This window comes from Mytilus galloprovincialis, chromosome 2 (genome assembly GCF_965363235.1).
Source record: "Mytilus galloprovincialis chromosome 2, xbMytGall1.hap1.1, whole genome shotgun sequence".
NCBI classification, from domain to species: Eukaryota; Metazoa; Mollusca; class Bivalvia; order Mytilida; family Mytilidae; genus Mytilus; species Mytilus galloprovincialis.
This window is the reverse complement of record NC_134839.1, coordinates 19,575,984-19,593,739: the sequence shown is the minus strand read 5'-3', so window position 1 is coordinate 19,593,739 and position 17,756 is coordinate 19,575,984. Positions and strand designations below refer to the sequence as shown.

Below are 17,756 nucleotides of genomic sequence, written 5' to 3'. Positions count from 1 at the left end.
CCTGAAAGGTTGAAAGACCTAATAATAATAATAATCAGAACAAACCCTATAGGTCTTTCATCTGAAAGGTTGAAAGACCTAATAATAATTAAAAACCAATTGTTCAAAGAACAATTGAAGGTCTTTCAACCACTAAGGATCTATTTTGATATGAAAATATTAAGATTCAGTTGAAAATATCAGTTGCTATGGCTTTATGATATGAAAATATGAATTTGGAGCAAAGGTCAAAATCTAGAACGTCCAATTAACCTATGACCTTGACCCCAATTTCAAGGTCATAAACCAAGGATCCCAAATCAAAAGACCCTAGGTCAGTAGTATGTATGGTTCATGAGTAATATCACTTTACGCATAATTCTAAATATAAGAGGGGCAAAAACTCCCGTTTATTGTCTACGCACCCTTCCAATCAAAAATTTTAAGTTACGACATGTCGCAACTAACAATTAAGTAAAAATAATTTGTTGATATCTTATAAGGTTATTGAAAAAGAGTGAAAATAAGCCAAAATCAAAATTTAGATTTTGACCTTGACCTTTGACCTTGACCTAATTTTAATTTTTTTGGACCAAGGATCTTAAATCAAAAGACCCTAGGTCTCTATCACTTATAGTTTACCAGTTAGAAATGCATATCACTGATATCATATATAAAAGGGGGGATAACTCTCATATGGAGTCTCCGGATAGCTTCGGTTGAAAAAAAACAGAACATCCTAAGGATATAACGAGGAATTTGGAAAAATAAATTTGTCGGTTTCTTATACGGTTGCGAAGGAGTAGTGGCCACAAGAAAAATAGTGTTCGGGGAGATAACTCTTACAAGGTAAAGTTTTTTGTTACGCGGTGTCGGTTTCAGAAGCGTATTAACTGTTCGATATCATTTACCTTATATCTAAGCGATATCTTGTGAAACAAAAAAAACAGCGAAGGAAAAAAAAGTTGGTGGAAAAAAAAAAAAAAAATAATAATAATAATTAAAAACCAATTGTTCAAAGAACAATTGAAGGTCTTTCAACCAATAAGGATGTATTTTGATATGAAAATATAAAGATTCAGTTGAAAATGTCAGTTCCTATGGCTTTATGATGTATAAAAATGAATTTCGACAAAAGGTCAAAATCTAGAACGTCCAATTTACCTATGACCTTGACCTCAATTTCAAGGTCATAAACATAGGATCCCAAATCAAAAGACCCCAGATCTGTATTATGTATGGTTCATGAGTAATATCACTTTACGCATAATTCTAAATATAAGAGGGGCAAAAACTCCCATTTATTGTCTACGCACCCTTGCAATCAAAATTTATAAGTTACGTCATGTCGCAACTAACAATTAAGTAAAAATATTTTGTCGAAATCTTATAAAGTAATTGAAAATAAGTAAAAATAAACAAAAATCAAAATTTAGAATTTGACCTTCACCTTTGACCTTGACCTAATTTTCATTTTTTTGGACCAAGGATCTTAAATCTAAAGACCCTAGGTCTCTATCACTAATGGTTTACCAGTTAGAAATGCAAATCACTTATATCATATATAAAAGGGGGGATAACTCTCATATGGAGTCTCCAGATAGCTTCGGTCAAAATAAAACAGATCATCCTGAGGGTATAACGAGCAATTTGGAAAAATAAATTTGTCGCTTTCTTTTACGGTTGCGAAGCCTTAGTGGCCACAAGAAAAACAGTGTTTGGGGAGATAACTCTTACAAGGTAAAGGTTTTTGTTACGCGGTGTCAGTTTCAGAAGCGCATTAACTGTTCGATATCATATACCATATATCTAAGCGACATCTTGTGAAACAAAAAAACAGTGAAGGAAAAAAAAGTTGGCGGAAGAAAAAAAATAAAAATAATTAAAAACCAATTGTTCAAAGAACAATTGAAGGTCTTTCAACTAATAAGGATGTATTTTGATATGAAAATATAAAGAATCAGTTGAAAATGTCAGTTCCTATGGCTTTATGATGTATAAAAATGAATTTCGACCACAGGTCAAAATCTAGAACGTCCAATTTACCTATGACCTTGACCTCAATTTCAAGGTCATAAACATAGGATCCCAAATCAAAAGACCCTAGGTCTGTATTATGTATGGTTCATGAGTAATATCACTTTACGCATAATTCTAAATATAAGAGGGGCAAAAACTCCCATTTATTGTCTATGCACCCTTGTAACCAAAATTTATAAGTAACGACATGTCGCAACTAACAATTTCATAAAAATAATTTGTCGAAATCTGATTAAGTAATTGAAAATAAGTGAAAATAAGCAAAAATCAAAATTTAAAATTTGACCTTGACCTTTGACCTTGACCTAATTTTCATTTTTTTGGACCAAGGATCTAAAATCAAAAGACCCTAGGTCTCTATCACTTATGGTTTACCAGTTAGAAATGCATATCACTTATATCATATATAAAAGGGGGGATAACTCTCATATGGAGTCTCCGGATAGCTTCGGTCAAAATGAAACAGAACATCCTGAGGATATAACGAGCAATTTGGAAAAATAAATTTGTCGGTTTCTTATACGGTTGCGAAGCCTTAGTGGCCACAAGAAAAACAGTGTTCGGGGAGATAACTCTTACAAGGTAAAGGTTTTTGTTACGCAGTGTCAGTTTCAGAAGCGCATTAACTGTTCGATATAATATACCAAATATCTAAGCGACATCTTGTGAAACAAAAAAACAGCGAAGGAAAAAAAAGTTGGCGGAAGAAAAAAAATAAAAATAATAATAATAATAATAATTAAAAACCAATTGTTCAGAGAACAATTGAAGGTCTTTCCACTAGTAAATATCTATTTTGATATGGAAATATGAAAAATCAGTTTAAAATGTTAGTTCCTATGGCTTTATGATGTATTAATATCAATTTAAAGCAAAGGTCAAAATCTAGAACGTCCTATTGACCTATGACCTTGACCTCAATTTCAAGGTCACAAACCAAGGATCTTAAATCAAAAGACTCTAGGTCTTTAATATGTTTGGTTAAAGAGTAATATCACTTTACGGGTAAACCTAAATATAAGATGGGCAAAAACTCCCATTTATTATTTGCGCACCCTTTCAACCAAAATATACAAGTAAGGACATGTCGCAAATAACAATTTATGAAAAATTATTTGTCGATATGTCATACGGTATTTGAAAATCAGTGAAAATAAGCAAAAATCAAAATTTAGAACATGACCTTGACCTTTGACCTTGACCTCATTTTCATTTTTTTGGACCAAGGACCTCAAATCTGAAGACCCTAGGTCTCTATCACTTATGATTTACCAGTTAGAAATGCATATTACTTATATCATTTACATAAGGGGAAATAACTCTCATATGGAGTCTCTGGAAAGCTTCGGTCCAAATGAATTGCCTAATCCTGAAGATGTAATGAGCAATTTGGTAAAATAAATTTGTCGTAATCTTTTACGGTTGCGAAGGAGTAGTGGCCACAAGAAAAACAGTGTTTGGGGAGATAACTCTTACAACGCAAAGTATTTGGTTACGCAGTTGTCAGTTTTAAAAGCGCATACACTTTACGATATCATATTCCAAATATCTAAGCGACATCTTTTGAAACATCAATACTACGAAAGAAAAAAATTAGGCGGAAGAAAAAAAAAAAAAATTAAAAACCAATTGTTCAGAGAACAATTGAAGGTCTTTCCACTAGTAAAGAGCTATTTTGATATTGAAATATGAAAAATCAGTTTAAAACGTTAGTTCCTATGGCTTTATGATGTATTTATATGAATTTAAAGCAAAGGTCAAAATCTAGAACGTCCTTTTAACCTATGACCTTGACCTCAATTTCAAGGTCACAAACCAAGGACCTTAAATCATAAGACCCAAGGTCTTTAATATGTTTGGTTAATGAGTAATACCACTTTACGCGTAATTCTAAATGTAAGATGGACAAAAACTCCCATTTATTGTATGCGCACCCTTTCAACCAAAATATACAAGTAAGGACATGTCGCAACTAACAATTTAGGAAAAAATATTTGTCGATATGTCATACAGTATTTGAAAATAAGTGAAAATAAGCCAAAATCAAATTTTAGAATATGACCTTGACCTTTGACCTTGACCTAATTTTCATTTTTTTGGACCAAGGATCTCAAATCAAGAGACCCTAGGTCTCTATCACTTATGGTTTACCAGTTAGAAACGCATATCACCTATATCAAATACATAAGGGGGAATAACTCTCATATGGAGTCTCTGGATAGCTTCAGTCAAAATTAAAATCCTAATCCTGAAGATGTAACGAGCAATTTGGTAAAATAATTTTGTCGTAATCTTTTACGGTTGCGAAGGAGTAGTGGCCACAAGAAAAACAGTGATTGGGGAGATAACTCTTACAACGTAAAGTATTTTGTTACGCAGTTGTAAATTTTTAAAGCGTATAAACTATACGATATCATATTCCAAATATCTAAGCGACAACTTATTAAACAACAATACTACTCAAGAAAAAAATTAGGCGGAAGAAAAAAAAAAATAATAATAATAATAATAATAATAATAATCAGAACAAAAACAATAAGTCTTTCCACAGAAAAGTGGAAAGACTTAATAATAATAATAATTAAAAACCAATTGTTCAGAGAACAATTGTAGGTCTTTCCACTAGTAAAGATCTATTTTGATATTGAAATATGAAAAATCAGTTTAAAATGTTAGTTCCTATGGCTTTATGATGTATTTATATGAATTCAAAGCAAAGGTCAAAATCTAGAACGTCATATTAACCTATGACCTTGACCTCAATTTCAAGGTCACAAACCAAGGACCTTAAATCAAAAGACCCTAGGTCTTTAATATGTTTGGTTAATGAGTAATATCACTTTACGCGTAATTCTAAATGTAAGATGGGCAAAAACTCCCATTTATTATCTGCGCACCCTTTCAACCAAAATATACAAGTAAGGACATGTCGCAACTAGCAATTTATGAAAAATCATTTGTCGAAATGTCATACGGTATTTGAAAATAAGTGAAAATAAGCCAAAATCAAAATTTAGAATATGACCTTGACCTTTGACCTTGACCTTATTTTCATTTTTTTGGACCAAGAGACTTAATTCCAAAGACCCTAGGTCTCTATTACTTATGATTTACCATTTAGAAATGCATATCACTTAATTTAATGGAAAAGGGGGAATAACTCTCATATGGAGTTTCCGTAAAGCTTCAGTCCAAATGAATATCCTAATCCTGAAGAAGTAACGAGCAATTTGGTAAAATAAATTTGTCGTTATCTTTTACGGTTGCGAAGGAGTAGTGGCCACAAGAAAAACAGTGTTTGGAGAGATAACTCTTACAACGTAAAGTATTTTGTTACGCAGTTGTAAATTTCTAAAGCGTATAAACTATACGACATCATATTCCAAATATCTAAGCGACATCTTTTGAAACATCAATACTAAGCAAGAAAAAAATTGAGGCGGAAGAAAAAAAAAAAAAAAATAATAATAATCAGAACAAATTCAATAGGTCTTTCCACGGAAAGGTGGAAAGACCTAATAATCAGAACAAATTCAATAGGTCTTTCCACGGAAAGGTGGAAAGACCTAATAATCAGAACAAATACAATAGGTCTTTCCACGGAAAAGTGGAAAGACCTAATAATCAGAACGAATACAATAGGTCTTTCAACAGAAAGGTTGAAAGACCTAATAATAATCAGAACAAACCCTATAGGTCTTTCACCTGAAAGGTTGAAAGACCTAATAATAATAATAATAATAATAATTAAAAACCAATTGTTCAGAGAACAATTGAAGGTCTTTCCACCACTTACAATTTATTTGATATGAAAACATTGAATTCAGTTTAAATTTCAGTTCCGATGGCTTTATGATTTTTAAATATGAATTTAAAGCAAATGTCAAAATCTAGACCGTCTAATTTGACTATGACCTTGACCCCAATTTCAAGGTCATAAACCAAGGACCTCAAATCAAAAGACCTTAGGTCTGTCATATGTATAGTTAATGATTTATATCAATTAACGCATTATTCTAAATATAAAAGGGAAGAAAACTCCCATTTACGGTCAACGTACCCTCACAATCAAAAGTCAAGTGTTACGACATGTCGCAACTAACAATTTAGTAAAAATAATTTGTCGTAATCTTATAAGGTTTTTAAAAATAAGTGAAAACAAGCCAAAATCAAAATTAAGAATATGACCTTGACCTTTGACCTTGACCTCATTTTCATTTTTTTGGACCAAGGATCTCAAATCAAAATACTCTAGGTTTCTATCAATTATGGTTTACCATTTAGAAATGCATAATACTTAATTCAAATGGAAAAGGGGGAATAACTCTCATATGGAGTTTCCGTAAATCTTTGGTCCAAATGAATATCCTAATCCTGATGATGTAACGAGCAATTAGGTAAAATAATTTTGTCGTAATCTTTTACGGTTGCGAAGGAGTAGTGGCCACAAGAAAAACAGTGTTTGGGGAGATAACTCTTACAACGTAAAGTATTTTGTTACGCGATTGTAAATTTTTAAAGCGTATAAACTATACAATATCATATTTCAAATATCTAAGCGACATCTTATGAAACAACAAAACTATGCAAGAAAAAAATTTAGGCGGAAGAAGAAAAATAATAATAATCAGAACAAAATCAATAGGTCTTTCCACGGAAAAGTGGAAAGACCTAATTAAAAACCAATTGTTCAAAGAACAATTGAAGGTCTTTCAACCAATAAGGATCTATTTTGATATGAAAATATTAAGATTCAGTTGAAAATGTCAGTTGCTATGGCTTTATGATATGAAAATATGAATTTGGAGCAAAGGTCAAAATCTAGAACGTCCAATTAACCTATGACCTTGACCCCAATTTCAAGGTCATAAACCAAGGATCCCAAATCAAAAGACCCTAGGTCAGTAGTATGTATGGTTCATGAGTAATATCACTTTACGCATAATTCTAAATATAAGAGGGGCAAAAACTCCCGTTTATTGTCTACGCACCCTTCCAATCAAAAATTTTAAGTTACGACATGTCGCAACTAACAATTTAGTAAAAAGAATTTGTCGAAATCTTATAAAGTTAATGAGAATAAGTGAAAATAAGCCAAAATCAAAATTTAGAATTTGACCTTGACCTTTGACCTTGACCTAATTTTCATTTTTTTGGACCAAGGATCTTAAATCAAAAGATCACAGGTCTCTATCACTTATAGTTTACCAGTTAGAAATGCATATCACTGATATCATATATAAAAGGGGGGATAACTCTCATATGGAGTCTCCCGATAGCTTCGGTTGAAATGAAACAGAACATCCTAAGGCTATAACGAGCAATTTGGATAAATAAATTTGTCGGTTTCTTATACGGTCGCGAAGGAGTAGTGGCCACAAGAAAAACAGTGTTCGGGGAGATAACTCTTACAAGGTAAAGTTTTTTGTTACGCGGTGTCAGTTTCAGAAGCGTATTAACTGTTCGATATCATTTACCTTATATCTAAGCGATATCTTGTGAAACAAAAAAACAGCGAAGGAAAAAAAAGTTGGCGGAAGAAAAAAAAAAAAATAATAATAATTAAAAACCAATTGTTCAGAGAACAATTGTAGGTCTTTCCACAAGTAAAGATCTATTATGATATTGAAATATGAAAAATCAGTTTCAAATGTTAGTTCCTATGGCTTTATGATGTATTTATATGAATTTAAAGCAAAGGTCAAAATCTAGAACGTTGTATAAACCTATGACCTTGACCTCAATTTCAAGGTCACAAACCAAGGACCTTAAATCAAAAGACCCTAGGTCTTTAATATGTTTGGTTAATGAGTAATACCACTTTACGCGAAATTCTAAATGTAAGATGGACAAAAACTCCCATTTCTTGTGTGCGAACCCTTTCAACCAAAATATACAAGTAAGGACATGTCGCAACTAACAATTTTGGAAAAAATATTTGTCGATATGTCATACGGTATTTAAAAATAAGTGAAAATAAGCCAAAATCAAATTTTAGAATATGACCTTGACCTTTGACCTTGACCTGATTTTCATTTTTTTGGACTAAGGATCTCAAATCAAGAGACCCTAGGTCTCTATCACTTATGGTTTTCCAGTTAGAAACGCATATCACCTATATCAAATACATAAGGGGGAATAACTCTCATATGGAGTCTCTGGATAGCTTCGGTCAAAATTAAAATCCTAATCCTGAAGATGTAACGAGAAAAAATTTGGTAAAATAATTTGGTCGTAATCTTTTACGGTTGCGAAGGAGTAGTGGCCACAAGAAAAACAGTGTTTGGGGAGATAACTCTTACAACGTTTAGTATTTTGTTACGCCATTGTCAGTATTTAAAGCGTATAAACTATATGATATCATATTCCAAATATCTAAGCGACATCTTTTGAAACATCAATATTACGCAAGAAAAGAATTAGGCGGAAGAAAAAAAAAATAATAATAATAATCAGAACAAAACCTATAGGTCTTTCCACGGAAAAGTGGAAAGACCTAATAATCAGAACAAACCCTATAGGTCTTTCACCTGAAAGGTTGAAAGACCTAATAATCAGAACGAATTCAATAGGTCTTTCAACAGAAAGGTTGAAAGACCTAATAATCAGAACGAATACAATAGGTCTTTCAACAGAAAGGTTGAAAGACCTAATAATCAGAACAAACCCTATAGGTCTTTCACCTGAAAGGTTGAAATACCTAATAATCAGAAGAAATCCAATAGGTCTTTCCACGGAAAGGTGGAAAGACCTAATAATCAGAACAAAACCTATAGGTCTTTCCACGGAAAGGTGGAAAGACCTAATAATCAGAACAAAAGCAATAGGTCTTTCCACGGAAAGGTGGAAAGACCTAATTAGATACTTGATCCTAAATCTATTGATGTTATACCACTGAAAAACGTAACCTCATTAAGCTGATCATTTTCAAATAAATTACTACTGACAAGAACTCAAACCGTGACGTGGTCGAATAATTTAATATGATTTATTTAGGAAAAATCAAGTAACAAGCTTACAAAACAAGAACAGAATATAGATATCAGTGAACTTGTGTACTGACTCTTTTTATAACCGAAATGTGTTCCTATGTTTGCAAAGGACATTATCTCATTTCAAACCTCCTGAAAGGAACTCCTTACCACTATATATTACCAGAAATTACTACTGGGTTTTGGCATGTTGCATTTGACTGTATCTTAAGATTTGATGATGGTAAATTAATAATTCAAAAAACAATTTGTTTTTCTCCTTAATTAAAGAAATGTCCTGCATTAGACACAATGTAGTGAAAACATTATATACTGACTCTTTTTCACAGATAAATCTGTATAGTCCGGCACAGGTAACGTCATTCCATTTCAATTTATATGGAGCATACATATGTAAGCAGTTCTCATTTCTGGCGATATTGTCTGGTAAACCCGGATACCAGTCAGTAAAATTGAACACATGGTCTGTTTGAGCCCACATCCACCTTTCTTCTACGACATCATCTCTACCTCCTAACCAATAGCTTATACCTACATTTGTATATTTTAAACGATAAACTACTAGGGATTATTACATACAGAGACTTACGAAGAAGCAAATTCATTAAAATACGCTAATAAACCAGTTTCTGAAATTACTTAATAAATGTTAGAACTAGTTTTACTCAGTATGATCTACCATAAAACTGAAATATCCCTGAAAGATCTGAAAATGCATGTTTATCTCAAAACTTAAATGAAGCTACAATGCATCACAAGACACATACTGTGACTGTGAGTATCATTAGTTTGTAAGTGAGTGTAGGATTTGTATATGGATGTCGAAATACCAAAGAGAAAGGTCATTAATGTTTAACATGTATGCCATAACTTATGATGGTGCTCCTAATTAAAGGAGGCTCATACGGAGACAAGAAGAAGGTAGTTTTTTTTCTTTCGTTCCGTTAGTTGATATAGTCGAGTAATTGAATTTGTCATGTTACATAAACTTCCCTTTCCCCTGTTTGGCTTTACCTTTGATTTCGATATATATTCGTTAATACTTTAAATGCACGAAAGTTTGATAAACATCAAACATAAGAACAGTTGTTGAAAGCTAACAATCTTACCATAGCAAAGGTATCAAAATAATGTTACTCTGCCAGCTGGGCGGAACTGTTATTAATCTTGTCATTTTTGGGGCTATCCATATGATGCATTTTGTTTCATTTGAACTATCTATCATTGCTCTGGTATTTCCAAACAAGTGACATGGGTGTGCTGTACATTTATGGGAAACATAATTCCCTTTTTTTAGATTTGAGTTTTGGTTCCTTTTGATGATTCACGTCTTATGTAGACGAAACGCGCGTCTGGCGTATTGAATTATAATTATAGATTACCTTAGTCGTATTTGGCACAACTTTTTGGAATTTCGGGTCATTAATGCTCTTCAACTTTGTACTTGTTTGGCTTTATAACTGTTTTGATCTTAGCGTCACTGATGAGTCCTATTTAGACGAAACGCGCGTCTGGCATATTAAATTATAATCCTGGTACTTTTGATAACTATTTGCACCACTGGGTCAATGCCAATGCTGGTGGACGTTTCGTCCCCGAGGGTATCACCAGCCCAGTAGTCAGCACTTCGGTGTTGACATGAATATCAATTATATGATCATTTTAATAAATTTCCTGTTGACAAAACCTCTAAATTTTTCGAAAAAACTAAGGATGTTCTTATCACAGGAATAGATTACCTTAGTCGTATTTGGCACAACGTTTTGGAATTTCTTGTCCGTAATGCTCTTCAACTTTGTACTTGTTTGGCTTTATAACTATTTTCATCTGAGCTGATGAGTCGTATGTAGACGAAACGAGCGTCTGGCATATTAAATTATAATCCTGGTACCTTTGATAACTATTTACCCAACTTGGTCCAGGCCAATGCTGGTGGACGTTTCGTCCCCGAGGGTATCACCAGCCCAGTAGTCAGCACTTCGGTGTTGACATGAATATCAATTAAATGATCATTTTAAGAAATTTCCTGTTGACAAAACCTCTAAATTTTTCGAAAAAACTAAGGATGTTCTCATCCAAGGAATAGATTACCTTAGTCCTATTTGGCACAACTCTTTGGAATTTCGGGTCCTTAATGCTCTTCAGCTTTGTACTTGTTTGGCTTTATAACTATTTTGATCGGAGCGTCACTGATGAGTCTTATGTAGATGAAACGAGTGTCTGGCATATTAGATTATAATCCTGGTACCTTTGATAACTATTTACACCACTGGGTCGATGCCAATGATGGTAGTTGTTTCGTCCCCGAGGGTATCACCAGCCTAGTAGTCAGCACTTCTGTGTTAACGTTGACATGAATATCAATTATATGGTCATTTTGATAAATTCCCTGTTGACAAAACTTTTATTCTTTAAAAAACTAAGGATGTTCTTATCCTAGGAATGGAATACCTTAGCCGTATTTGGCACAACTTTTAGGAATTTCGGGTCGTCAATGCTCTTCAACTTTGAATTTGTTTGGCTATAGAACTATTTTGATCTGAGCGTCACTTATGAGTCTTATGTAGACGAAACGCGCGACTGGCGTATTAAATAATAATACTGGTACCTTTGATAACTACTTTACCGGTTTTATTCTTTAAAATTTGTGTCCATAGTATCATTGGTTTTCATTTGATTTTAGTATGAGCCTTCCTGGCAGATATATTAAGAAAAGCGAGAATGCATACAATTTTCTTTGATACGCATCAATAAGTAATTTGATCAGGTAGTAATGAGTTGGTTGATTTGACTAGACCAGATGAGAGGAAAATATATCTTAAAACAAAACACTAGTTAGTGCCATTTCCTTTTCATCTTTTTTCCTCAATATTAATAAGTATCGAAATAATTGTGATAAATTAAATTTCATCATCACATATCTTGATTTAAAGCATATAAACATATTTTAGATGCCAAAAAAAAAAAAAATAATATGCCTAAATTACGGATTCAATTGCAACCAAACCCCTTTTACATTACAAAGTGATGGACGTCATAGGTCGAGATAAGGTAAAAACAATTAATTGAGGTTATCAACGGCTTATTTACATCACATATCTATCTAAACACTTCATTGTTACAAGATATCCTTTGAAAGGTTGAACAATCAACAATGGAAAATCTGCGATAACATAACGCAATAGCGTCAGCGTTTTGAGCAAGTAGAGAGTAATGGAACATCATATTAGTCGAATGAAAAGAGAACTCTATGCGGTAGTTTTTTTTTTCGGAGAAACATGCTCAATGATAAATATATATAATATTTTGAAAAAGTTATATCGACTTTTAAAATTGTACTTAACTCGTACATGTGAATTACTATTAGATGAAGAGGTTGAATAAATCTTTATTATCTAAACAAAACAGCATGTGAGTTGATGTTTCAAAAAATCATCCAAATATAGTACTTTCACAATTAAAACAGTATGAATGCAATGACTAATTTACAAAGGAGAATTCCACCGCCTCAACTACCCTTGGTTTTGTTTTCATCTAATGGTGAAGATGTATTTATATGGCATGTGCAGAACAGTTTACTAACAACGTAAAATCTAATGAAATGTTCGTATATATCTGAATAAGTAATCAAGGACTACAGCATTGATAAAAAGGATTATCCTTCGAAATTAAAAACTTAGAAATGAAAACACACTATGATATCTTTTTTCCTCTTTCATTGAATATAAATACAATAGAAAAGTAATCACTTAGTTATATTTAATCCATTTATGTAAGGATTTCATTTCCAAAGTGCTTACCTTTTGAATGAAGACTTTTTTATACAATTATCATAAATTTGATATAAACATGATTGTTTTATAACTGAAATAAATTATAAAAATTATTAAAAATATCATATAAGTTTCAGTTATTTAATAGCATGAATATTCATTCAGTTTTTGTTTTAAAGAGTTGTTGAAACGGTGCATTTTTTTCGATTTTCTATACATACCCGGTCCTTTAGTTTTACACATGTTAACTAAAAAGGTCGACTGTTCTTTGGATTGAACTTCAGCAAGACGGGCGTTGTGGGCACGACAACTAAACTAAATATAAAATGATGTATGATTTAGCCGTTTTGGTCACAACTTTTTGGAACTTTTGGTCTTCAGTGTTCTTCAACTTTGTACTTGTTTTGGCTTTCGATTTTTTTTCATCTGAGAATCACTGGTTAGTCTTGTGTGGACGAAACGCACGTCTGTCGTATTGAATTTTAAACCTAAAACCTTTTTTTAGCTACATTGTATTATTCGTGTGTTTCTCTGTCCTTTATTTTTCTCCCATGTATTTGTATTGTAATCCTGTTATGTAATGTTGCCATTTAAATGTTATATTAAACATTGTCATTAAAGAGGGAGGTTTGGCATGCTACAAATCCAGGTTCAACCTACCAATTTTCTTTCTTAAATTATCCTGTTACAATTCAGAAAAATGGCCATTATATAATAATATAGTTCGTTTCTATGTGTTATACATTTTAATGTGTTTCTGTTGTGTCGTAGTTTTCCTCTTATATTTCGTGCGTTTCCCTCAGTTTAAGTTTGTAACCCAGATTTGTTTTTTTCTCAATCGTTTGATGAATTTCGAACAGCGGAATACTACTGTTGCCTTTATTTATCTAACTTTTGTGTATTTTTTAATACAAAATGATATCAAATAATGATTACTATAAAATTATTGATAACATTGATAGATAATTATTATTGATGAAAAGGATATTGGAAGACTACCTACGGAATTATTTTTAAAAGAGATCAAACGACAATAACATATTACGAAATCTACAAGTTCATTCGGCATTAATTTGCCGTTTTAGAATACAATGCATATATTATTCGAAAGCACACGTAACCTTATTTTGATTTGAACGAAACATTCATTTTAATAAATATTCGACTAATGAAATGATAGTTATTTTATTTTGGAGTACTATTTAAGAAATTAATAGAATAAAAAAAAATGTTCCAAAAACTGCACAAAAACCAAACACAACCAAAACATGCAAAAGTGAAACACCAGTACACGAAACAAAAAATAGCAAAAATGATAAATGAGCAACAGAAACCCAACAAAATCGAGTACTGAATCCTGTAAAGATTGTTTACTGAAAATGGGAACCTAAAAACAGTTCTTTCAACAAATGTTACGTAAAAGAAAAAAATCCATAGCAATTTGGAGATACCTGCAGTTGAGGTTTCTATTTCACTCAAAGGTCAGAATGTAGAAAATAGCCAACTGAATAAATATTAGTTCCTTTATGCATATCTTTTGATAAATCATTAAGAACCATTACTGTTCAAAGGAGATAAAAAGTAGCACACAGTAGTAATATTTTTATTTAACAGGGCAAACAAAGTATTCTTATAGTACATATTCACAGTGTAGATACTATTCTGTACGCTATCCGGAAGTCGCGATTTTCGAAGCGAGAACATTTTGGATCACATTTTAAATTTGATGGGTATACTGAATTAAACGGTAAGTTGATCATCTGTACATTGCTTAAATGATTAATTCAGCCGACATCGATATTCTCAAATGGTTTAGAATTAAATTCCGCACATTCAATATTCGTGTCTTTGCCTTAATCAAGAGATTTTCAAGTGCATCACTAAGAAAAATCAGTCGGCGAACCTAAAAACAACCTTTTTGCCCTCTTAGTGTACAAATTAAAGTAGAAACCAGACTTAATTAACTCATTGAAGTATATTTCAAGTGGTGGTAAAAGTTTCAACCAGATCTTTGCAGCCAGAAATAAGAAAATTACACTTGTTTGAATTTCTCACTGTACGATCAGTCTCGCTTATTTATTTTAAAACTGTATGATCAGTCTTTATGTCACTGTATTCTAGTGGTGATTTCAAAGTTATTTACGATACATTAGAAGGTGACATTTTTCTAAATAACACAAATATATTTCAATACATTCACATCCTCAAAACTTATGAAACATGTTTTAGCTTGATAGGGTGTACTCGACTTACTACATATAGTATAAGGATGTTTAAATGTTGCTAAAATAAGAGGAAGGTTTGATGTATACTAGTATATAAGTTTCAGAAATGTCCTCCGTTATACTTAAAATTGTACAAACACACAGATTTAGTTGTTTACACACATTCGAGGCCGTACTGTAGCCTATAATTGATCACAGTTCCTTCACTTTGTTTAAGATGTAGAGCTATATAAAAAAGATGTGGTATGATTGCCAATGAGACAACTATCCACAAAAGACCAAAATGACACAAACATTAGCAACTATAGGTCACCGTACGGCCTTCAACAATGAGCAAAGCCCATACCGCATAGTGAGCTATAAAAGGCCGCGATAAGACAATGTAAAACAATTCAAACGAGAAAACTGTCTTTTTGACACTCAATTGTACACCACTTTGTCAAGCGGGGGGTTATAGTGATAAAGAAGTCCGTCTTTCCGTTCGTCCGTTGGACCGGTACAATATGTTTCGCCGGTTTTGTAAGCGCATCTCCTCATAAACCACTTAATATACATTGGGGGTTCCGGCCATTTTTAAATGGAGAGGGGTCCAATCCAGGAGAAAAGGGGATTCCAAATATATGTTCCCATACAAATGAATTGATGGTTAAAAAAGGGTTTCAAACTGCCGGATCCCCTTTTTTTGAATCCGTCACTGATATAACTATTAATTAAACTTATTCGGACTCCTTATCATAAATGATAATGACTGTATTGTGTACCGTCTATTTCGAATTTTAGTAAAAATCTTTTATGGGGTTTCTTTATATAAGATACGGACTTGAACATTACATTATATGGGGGCACCCATCAGGTTCCCACGGCCCCAGCTTGTCTGGCAAAACAGCCGTTGGACGTCAGAGTAATCTCGGACTACCATCAGGTATATATATCCAACACCTCCTACACCAATCATTAAAGTTTTCTGAAATTGCTCCATTTTTACTCGATTAATGCATTATGGACCTTCTATTTCTGTAAACTTACCCAAATTATATCACATGAATTATCCCCCTACGCAAAGCTGTCTTTATCGTTTTTTTGTTATTTTAAAAGACAAGCTTGATTTATGTTAATCATCAATTGGTCAACGGCGGACGGTGTAAATAATCTTTAAAAATGTAATAGCTTAACAGATAACTGTAACGATACATTATTACAAAGTCCACAGCGAATTATGTATTACTTTTTAGGCATTTGATTTTAAATAAGACTGATGGAACAAAAATACAATTATTTTACCGTCTAAAAAATTCATCCGAAATATATTTGTATTATCTGATGAAAGTAATTACACGTTATAGTTCCCTGGATAGTTCATAATATCACATATACACGTATATATCTTCAAATTGCTGTTGTTTTTTCTTCAAAATCACGACTGGTCATACAGTCAAAAAATCTGAAATCGCTTCTAGAATACAGTCAGTTCTAGACTGATCGTACAGTAATTTATTTTGGGATCCTCAAGGAAAACATATTTTTTTATGGGAAATACGAATATTCTACTTAAATACGAAAAGAATATTGAAACAGTATATATTTAACTGTAAACTTATGCAAATATTTGCAATAAAAGATTATTTGCTTTGTACTACGAGAGCAAAATTGTCCATCGATTTCACTTTTTTCTACCAAGTTGATGTGATGCACACGTATATTTTATATTCTAATGCATGTTTTTGTTACAGTTACTCATATTTATGATGCTATATATACCTTGAAGATGTTCAAAGCACTTTGTAGATATAGGAGTAAACAAATGATGAGAAAAGTTACCGAAGGCAAAACCGTCCTGTTAGCCAGTTGGAAATCATCGCCTCGAAAATCCCGACTTCCGGATAGCGTACAGAATAGTATCTACACTGTGATATTCACTGTTGGAATGTAATCCTTGCTTCAATTGCGCGCAAAGTTAAATAAACATTGTCGTACATTATTTTTTTTTACTAACCGCCATTATAGATTTACATCAATAAAAAGACATCTTTTCAATTGTTAATTGTCATTGACAAATGGTTCGAAACCCTTGGTAATTGCATGAGATAAATATCAAGGATCAAACAGTTGAATTAGCATTGCAATTCTCATTTTCACGGAGGTCATTAGGTCCTTAACCTTAAGTCATGGTTCATTAATTAAAAATATTTTGCATGTTTACATTATGATTTAAACATTTCCGTTATACTTTCGAATTACACAAAGGCGAGACATATCTCTGCGTCAACAGTTTATGTAGCATATTAATCTATTGCAATAAAAAATCATAATATCTAATAAAATTTGTAGATTTAGCTAACAAAGTCCTTATATTTGTATAAAGTAACATTTGTTTATAGTGGAAAATTGTTTTAACGTTGAATAAGCTACAATTAAAAATTGCTTGCTGGTCCCTCTCTGTGATTACAATTATATTACGCTGGTTCATTATCCAATCAATCTGTCACCAAGGGAAGATAAATAAATCGATTTTCGTTCATAGTCTTTTTCAACAATGATGAACGGTTCTTTATATTGGTATGTCGACACTTGAGTCTCTTCACTGGCTGCCTGTGCAATACAGGGTGCAATACAAAATATTATTATATGTATTCAAGTCCGTGAAACATGAAGCGCCATTATATCTTAGTGAACCTGAAAATTTATACAGGCCATCAAGATCATTAAGGTCTGAAAACAACTTAACACTCGTAACTCCTATTGTGCGA

General features: G+C 32.4%; 1 protein-coding gene across 3 annotated transcripts in view; it reads right to left on the bottom strand.

The window, feature by feature from the left end:
- Positions 1-17,756, bottom strand: part of LOC143063070 (perlucin-like) — a 47,743-nt gene that overhangs the window by 24,026 nt on the left and 5,961 nt on the right. For all 3 annotated transcript variants that reach the window (XM_076235000.1, XM_076234999.1, XM_076234998.1), the window contains exons 3-4: positions 13,006-13,099; positions 9,329-9,542 (exon numbers count right to left, since the gene is read on the bottom strand). In XM_076235000.1, the coding sequence (XP_076091115.1) occupies positions 9,329-9,542; positions 13,006-13,099 (308 nt within the window). The remainder of the gene's footprint in view (positions 1-9,328; positions 9,543-13,005; positions 13,100-17,756) is intronic.